The 8745-nt window shown below is 42.8% G+C and overlaps 1 protein-coding gene across 1 annotated transcript in view; it reads left to right on the plus strand.

Annotated features, from left to right (window-relative positions):
- The first annotated feature begins 1049 nt into the window (after positions 1-1049).
- PLCXD2 (phosphatidylinositol specific phospholipase C X domain containing 2) overlaps positions 1050-8745 on the plus strand; it is a 100779-nt gene continuing 93083 nt past the window's right edge. The window contains exon 1 of the mRNA XM_007947422.1: positions 1050-1212. Coding sequence (XP_007945613.1) covers positions 1050-1212 — 163 coding nt within the window. The remainder of the gene's footprint in view (positions 1213-8745) is intronic.

Genomic DNA, 8745 nt, shown 5'->3' on the forward strand with positions numbered 1-8745 from the left:
ATGGTGAAGTTCAATCCATCCTCGATGTTTTCATCCAAATATATATACCTTTCTCGGCTTCTTTTCCTATCATATTTTTGCTGTCTCTGTGGCTTACTGACAATGTAATGTACTTTCTGTGCAATTGTCAGAGAGAGACAGGTAGGGGGAAGGAAACACGCGTTGTTACGTTTAACATATGACGGCTGATTGTGAAAGGGCGGAGGAAAGAAACCTATCTGAGGTCTGACTGGCCAATGCCTGAGAGTTTCTAGGTCTGCAGTCTCTGCAGCTGAGTCTGTCATTGCAAGGGAAGGCGAGAGTAACCGAGGGGTGGAGACTGGGGATCGCGGAAAGAATGCCAGTTGAGCCAAGGGACAGCCCAGGAGGGCGCCGGCCAATCGCAGCGCTCCCCTCCACCAACCAATCACCTGCTGCCTTGCCAGCCACTTCTGCCCGGCATTTGCGGGGCGGGGTTGCCGAGAGTCCGGGCCGAGCTGCAGGGAGTCGGGGCGCCGCAGGTTACACTTCTGAGGGCCTTTGAGGAAGCCACAGGGCAGGGAGAATCTTGATGAGAAGCAAGGGGAGCGTTTAGCAGGCAGGCTCAGCATAAGTACCAGCCCAGTGACATATATATAGAAGCCTAAATCGGGCTGGAGGTGGGGTGCTCAGCGTGCACATGTGTATGGACCCTCAGGCATGGGTTTGGTTTGTGTTACGTGGGCACCTGTCGTGTGAGTGGTTCCGGGCGTGGCTGCTCCGCGGACATTCAGTTTCTGTGAGATTTATCTCCAGGAGCCTATCTTCCTCCCAGCTCCAGAAGGGAACGTAAGAAGTTTAACGTGTCTGGGACTGAGCAGATTAAGGGAGTGGAGCTGCGGCTGGGTGAACCAGGGGGAGGAGGACTATAGGTGGTGGAAGGTGGATAGAGAACCACCTATTTACTCCGTGTCCCTGGCAAACGACGGGCTTGACAGAGGTGGCCCTGAAATGTCTACAGAGCCCTGGCAGTGATGATCACTGAGTGAGTGTCTCTGGGCAGAGCCCGGGACAGACTGTTTACGAGAGGGATGCTAGCAGTTAGGAAAGCCAGGAGGAAACTCAGGATGGGGACCATCTGCTCCCCGAACCCCAGCGGGACAAAGACATCATCGGAGGTCTGCAATGCCGACTGGATGGCCTCGCTGTCCCCTCACCTCCACAACGTCCCCCTTTCCAATCTGGCAATCCCAGGTATTCTTCTATTCCTACTTCCTACTGTGTTAATTCTGCCATGTTAGTGTTGTTAATGGGCTGGGTTGCATTTCTATTGTGCTGAGAAAATAATTGTCAGTGACCTTAACTAAAGCCCTTTTTATTTTCAAACCAAAAAGAACACAGGAGCAGCCCTTTTAAAGAGATTCAAACACACTGCATCATTGGCAAGGGGGACTCATGAGAATGGAAGCATCGCTATTTTATTTTTTATTTTACTTAATAGTTTCATTCTAAAAGAGCCCTGCTGGCACAGTGCCAGCAGAGTTTGGCTGCTAACCAGAAAGTCAGTGGTTCAACTCCACCAGTCTCTCAAGGGGAGAAAGACGTGGCAGTCTGCTTTCATAAAGATTTACAGCCTTGAAAACCCTATGGGGCAGTTCTAGTGTCCTGTAGCATAGCTATGAGCCCTAATTGACTCCATGGCAATGAGTTTAGTCTCATTCTAAGAATATTATCTTCTTAATGTTGGGGCCATTGCATGTGATGGGTGCATTTACTTGAACCACTTAAAGAGAAAAGGAAAGCTCAAGGGTAAGTGAATAAAAAAAAGTCTAACAATTTTAGAGCTAAATCAAAATTAAAACAAAAATCTTTCCTTTCTAACGTATCTGACCTTGTATGTTGGAGAAAGGAACAACAAGAAGAAAAAAAAAATAGATTCGCAGTAGAGAACAGGTTCCGAACCAGGACTGAGTATGAAGACACATATTTTTCTTGTTGAGAAAGCCAGAAATAGAGAATGCTTTCATCGCAAGCAGTCATTAGGTGTGATGAGGTGGTGATGTTTGAAGCTTTGTCTATATATATACAGGTGTCTGCCTGCCTGATCCAGTACTGCAGCTTTAAAAGGCACTTCTGCTCCAACTGCTGTCTCTGCTTTATACCTTGACATCATTCTGGTTTGATTTGTTAAGTGTGTCCTTTTCCTTCCATTCAAAAGCTGGTTAAGGCATGAATTCTAGGGAGGATATTTGGGCTACAGTGATCTTGCCCTAGCGTGCTGGGCAAGATGCTATGATGCTGGTACTTGGAAAGCACTTCTAAGAGCAGGGAACCAACTACTTGCCAATCTTGTCTCTCACCTGGAGACATAATAATTGAAGATCTCCCAGACACCACCAGGCAAACTCCCAAACATCCCTTGGATTAGTCTGCCTTTTTTGCTGGCTGAAAAGATGACCTTATACAACCCCAGATCTTTGCTTTCTATGCATGAGGAAGAGCAGTGCTGGCTTCCAATGCAGGTTTTTCCTTCCTCTCCTCCTCTTTTGGAGGTCTTCCAGGTTCATTGTCCCCATAGTCCCTGGTTGCTTTGGAGCAAGGAAAGGGCTGCTAAATTTCTTTATGATTATAATCACCTGTGTTTTATCAGCCATTGGCTACAGCTCACTAGGAAACGCCAGATGGTCATGCTTTGGAACAGGTCTTTTTCGTGTTTAATTGACGCCTGTGGAGTCATCACAGAAATGATACACATATCACCTTTAATATTAGTCATTTGCCTTCAGGCTTTTTGATAGAATTGTTTTGTGGATTGATAGGGCGGGCAGCATGTGTTTGCAAACAGAATGGCATCTCAGGCAGGCTCTTTCCTCCTGGGCACGTTCTGGGTAGGTCAGGGCTTCTTCCTTCCTCATTGTACTTTGGATGGCTCAGACCATAACAGCAACTCTGTTTAGTGACTTGGCTGTTTATTCTTACTCTTTGACTCCAGAAAGTAGCTGGACATTTGTTCTGTGATCTATAGAGTATCTCATAGTTATTAAAGTTTCCAAGGGGAGAAAACACCTGAGACATGCTTTTGTAACTGGAAATTCTATGGTTAGCCATTGACGGGGGGACAGGAAATTATTCTTTCTGCCTTATGGAGTCCAGTCCTGTTAAGCAACAAAAATGGCCTGGACTCCTCAAAAGATGCTGAATTTCCTCTTGTGAAATTCTCTTTCCCAGTGGGGAAAGTGTGTACGTATATAAACTCACATATTATAATAATAATCACATTAAGTATATTAAGTGCTGGCCATTTATGGACTCCATCCCCCTCCACTAGTTCTCTTACCCCTTACTTCTAGTTTAGTACTCCCCAGATAAAGGCCAACAGTCATGTTCTGCTCAGCCTTGCTAAGAAATTCTGAAATATAGAAGGCATTCAGGAGATAGGGACTACCATCTTCCTCCCCTCCGTTTTCTCCTCTTCCCTCTTTCAACATCACCTTTATCATAATAGCTATTATTTATTGAGCACTACCAAGTAGCACCCATTTGCTTACATGACCTCAAAACCTTACACCTCCATGAAGTAGGCATTAGTATCCTCATGTTGGAAATAAGGAAATCCTTATACTGACAAGTTAAGTAATTTCTCAAGGTCACACAAATAGTAAATGGCACAACCAGGATTTAAGCCCCAATGTAGCTGGCTCCAAAACCTATATGCTTCCCTGTGCCACTGAGGCAGCCATGGGAAGTGCAGAATGGTGGGGATAGGCTATAATAAAACCAGGTCTCATAGACCACCTTCTGTGATGAATGGGAGAATGTTTAAAACTAGGTGGTCTTTGTCTGAGTGATTATATATCACTGCAAAAATCGAGAAGAGGCAGACACGTATATTTGTATATATTACATATCTGAGTGAGATATATATATATATATATACATACATATACACACACATATCCTTATATATATTTAGAATTGGAACCTAATTCATTTACAATTCAAATTTAGTGATGAGACCTATTTTGTGCATGTGTGCACATATGTGTGTATGTCTGTATGGATGTATGTGTGTGTTGATCTGGGGTGTCCATTAGACTGGGTCAGATCCACCAGGATGGGGATATGGCAGCCGTAAGATGGGACAGGGCAAAGAAAGGGCAGAGATTCTGTCAATAATAGCAGAACTGAATGGAGTAAAGTATGTCAGATCTGAGTGCACCTGCTGCATTTGCCTAAGCTGTGATGGGAAAGAACATGTGTGAATGTGTACCTCTCAGCAGAGCCGTGATGTATTATCTTACTTCTGCAACTGTTAAGAACACCTGTTATTGACCAGTGTCACCCAAATATATTGGAATACCCAGGAGAAGAACTTCAGAACAATTCTCATTGCCAACTGTGTAGAATCCGTTTCTGCTGTAAGGGTAAAGGATCTGAGAATCAGAAAAAATCTGATTTTTATACTAAAGCTTTTAAAGACATTAAACACTACAAATATTTTCATTAATGCTTATGAAAGCATAATTTTCTTTGTGGACAAAAGTATTCATTGTGGACAAAAGGACTGATAGGGAAAATATTTTTTTTTGTATTCTATACTATTTTTCAATGAACTCTTTTTCTCTGCAGAGTGCTATTTTTTCTTTTTTAACCATACTCTTTCCCAGGGTCTGCAAAATTGAATTGTTGATTCTGGCTTTGTGATCGAGAACTATAAACCAAAAACCAAAACCAAATCAACTGCCATTGATTTGATTCCAACTCATAGTGATCCCATTGGGGTTCCAAGGATATAAATCTTCTCCCCCCCCCCCCAAGACTATAAATCTTTATGGAAGTAGATTGTCTCATTTTTCTCCCACAGAGCAGCTGGTAGATTTGAACCACTGACCTGGTTAACAGACAAATGTCTTACCTACCACACTGCAGAGCTCCTTAGAAGAAGTATAAATATCTGAATTTCTCTGTAGTTAGCTTTTTTTTTCTTTTTTTACTTTTAATTAAGATATTAGATTAAATGAAATATAGAGTCCTTTCCAGAGTTAAAATTATTTAATTAATTCAACATTTATTTTTAGTTTCCTGTTTTTTTTGGTCCAAATATAAAAATAAATGAAAAAAAAGTGACTGATACATGTTAGGTCTAAAGATTATTTCTTTTATACCTCTTTGAAACAAGAAATAATTTTTGGCATGTGCAAAAAGGGCATGGCAGTGGTGTCCTCTAACTTCCTCTAACTTCATAAGGGAGAGAGAGAATCAAGATGAGCATTAGCAGCCCAAGGCTGGTTCTTATGAGGTGGAGGTCAGACATGCCACCACCTTCCAACCTTTCTACCAAATCTGACACCAACCGTCCCTCCCATGGCACTCTCTACTTCTTTGCTGGGTTTGATGATTCATTGCAGTGGTCACATAGAACTCACTGACAATACTCACAGTTATGGGATTTATTAGGGAAGTAACAGATTACAATTCAAGATCAGAAAGAACTCAGGATACAGTTCTTCAATCAGGACAGCTTCTTCTCAGTCATGTCGCAAGCACACTTCTCCCTGGCCTCGGCCTCTGCCCTGCTCAGACCAGTGTTAGAAAACTCTTAGCTTTGCTGATAGGCACCCCAAAAGGCACCCCACTCCACCAGCAAGCCTCCTGCCCAAAGGCACTTAGCTTTCTTACTCTGTGGCCTGGGAAGCCCACTGCTCTGTCTTATGCTGGTCTCTTGGTTCTTCTGCCTCTTCTGTTTCTCACTGTCTCTCTGCTCATGGATCTTGGGTCCAAGGACACTCTCCACTCCTGATTCTCCCCTCTTGATGGTAGTGAGATCCCCCTTTTGGGGGATCATCTGGAATGGCTCATTTTAAGCCTAGTAAGATGGCAAAACTGACTAATCCCACATTAGGGTTCCATATACCTTATTTCCATGGTCCCAGTCCCACAAGGTACCATGTACCTTATTTGCATTACCAACAAGCTATCAGATCCCTTGGTGGGCCACAAGCACCATGGCTAGAAGAGCCGTACCAAGGAATTCCTTGCCTTTCAGCGTATAAAAACAAAGACGCACAATTGTTAACATGAAGTAGGGTCCACTCACTTTAGTCATCCTAAAAGGGGCTGTAGATTTGTTAATGTAAATGAACTTTCATCTCAGCAGACCCTGAGTGCCTTGTAAGAAGGTCCCATATTCAGGCCTATGGGAGATCCAAAGACGAATCAGGCATCCACTTGCTGTCGTAGGAACTACCAGTATATTGATAGAGACAGCATATATATGCCTTCATCAAAACACATAGCTTAAAAAAAAAAAAAAAAATTGGAGTAAGTGTTGGAAACAGATACAAATAAAGTGCTATAGAAGTACATAGTATGGAAAGATTAATTCCAGCTTTTAAGATTAGAAATACTCTGTAAACAAAATGGCATTTGACTTGAGATTTGAAGAATGGTCAAGATTTCCGAGAACCCGGCTTGAGTGTCAGAGTCAGGAAGGGAGGCTTCTAGGTGAATGCAACCAATTGAGCTAAAGAATGAGAATGTATTTAGGAAATGGCCAAAGCACACCCTTCTTTCTCTCTCCATAACCTTTTGTTAATACCTTTATCATAATGCTTCTGAACACGTTATTTTTTGGTGTCTGTCTCCCTCATAAGGAGCTATGGTGGTAGTGTTAAAGCATTTGGTTAACTGAAACTAACTAAAAGCCAGCAGTTCAAACCCACCAACTACTCTGCGGGAGAAAGATGAGGCAGTTTGCTTCTGTAAAGATTTACAGCCTTGGAAACCCTATGGGACAGTTCTACTCTGTCTCACGGGGTCACTATGAGTAGAAATTGACTTAATGACAGTGGATTTGGTTTTTTTTTTTTTTTGGTCTCCCCCGTAGAATATAGACAACTTACAGATAGAGAATATGACTTATTTCTTATTTTTCTTTATAATCTTAAGACCTAGTTGGGAGCTCTGGTAGCATAGTGCCTAAGGCACTTGACTGCTAACCAGAAGGCTGGCGGTTCAAACCCACCAGCCACTCCTCAGAAGGAAGATGGGGCAATCTACTTCCATAGTGATACTGCCTTGGCAACCCAAGGAGGAGTAGCTATGAGTCAGGTCCGACTCGACGGCACATAACAACAACAACAACAAGACCTAGTAGAGGGTAGTGAATCATGCATTGGTGACTAAATAATTTAATGTGTGGAACTAGAGAGTAAGACTGCTGGAAAAGTGGCTTACAACCACCATCATTTTCAATCATGATCAGCGCTAAATTGAGTAGATTGGTCAGTTTCACCTTTCTTAAATAGCCATATGAAGATTTTCCAATCAATTCTGTTATGCAGCATAATATTCCCATTGCTTTAGCTAAAGTTTAACATGGAACCCCATTATAAATGAAAATTCTAAGGCAGAGTGAAGCAGCCAGAAGAGTCTGGGACAGAACTCTGGTGTAACTTCTGTCCTTGGAACAATTCTTCCCTTGAATCCTTTCTGCCTTCCTTCTTCCCTTCTTCCCTTGTCAGAGTTGAGCTTCTCATCTTTCCTCTCTGGCAGCTGCCTCACCCTGCTCTTTTTCCCTTCATCATCTTCCTTCCACTGACCTTGCCTGTAAGCCAGCCTCTCCCGTCCAATGTCAGACCTTCCTCAGGCCCTCTTCACTGCTCATCATTCCCAAATGGATCTCAGTTCTCATCTTGCTGATTATTATTCCTGCCTCTTCTTTATCTTTTTTGGGAGCCTATCCTTTTCCCCTTGACCATTTGGTGATTTCTGTATCTCTTTTCCCTGTGGCACCACAGGGTGTGACATAGAAACATAATCGTGTCCCATCTGTGTGGGATGGGGACAAAATCACCACAGATCAGGATGAAAGGGTCATTACTCAAATCCTGCTTCCAGAAGTTTGGATAGGTTTGTTTATCTAAAGAGATTTGGGGACCACACCAAAAGGGTGCAAAATAAATTGTGAAACAAGAAAATCTGGGTTAGCTCCACTCTGAGAGTAGCATGAGCCATGAGATGGCCCAGGGACAAACCCCATATAGAGAACTTGAGACAAGAAAGCCAAGGATGAAGCTGAATTTACCAGGGATGACCCAGTCAAGAGGGAAAAAAAAAACAAGTATATGGGACCAAAATGATCTCTTAAGTGGGAGCAGTTTATTTTTCTTTTGTTTTTGTTTTCTCCTTGAGTGGTCATGGTGAGAAATAAGAAAAGATTATGACTTTGGTAATTGGCATTAGTAGGTTTATCTCCTAAGAAGTTCTGTCATTTCCCTCATCCCTCTCACACACACGGCAGTGGCTTTTGTTTGGTTTGGATACTTGTATATATATTAATATACCTAAGGCATTTGACTACTAACCAGAAGGCTGGTAGTTCAAACCCACCAGCCACTCCTTGGAAGGAAGGTTGGGCAATCTACTTCCATGATGATAGCGCCTTGGAAACCCAAGGAGGGGTCTCTATGAGTTGGATTCGACTCCATGGCAGTGAGTTTTGTTTTCTGGTTTATATAACCCCAAAACCCACTGCCATCAAGTTGATTCTGACTCACAGTAAGCCCCATTGGGTTTCCAAGGTGATAAATCTTTATGGAAGTAGATTGTCCCATCTTTCTTCCACAGGGCTCCTGGAATATTTCAACCACCGACCTTTTGGCCAGCAGTCAGATGCCTTAGGTACTACACCACCAGAGCTCCATATATATATATATATACATATATATATATATATAATCTGGTAGCTTAGTGCCTAAGACAGTTGACTGCTAACCAGAAGGCTGG

The sequence above is a fragment of the Orycteropus afer genome, unplaced genomic scaffold, assembly GCF_000298275.1.
Source record: "Orycteropus afer afer isolate SDZICR_OR568_19922 unplaced genomic scaffold, OryAfe1.0 scaffold00184, whole genome shotgun sequence".
NCBI lineage: Eukaryota > Metazoa > Chordata > Mammalia > Tubulidentata > Orycteropodidae > Orycteropus > Orycteropus afer.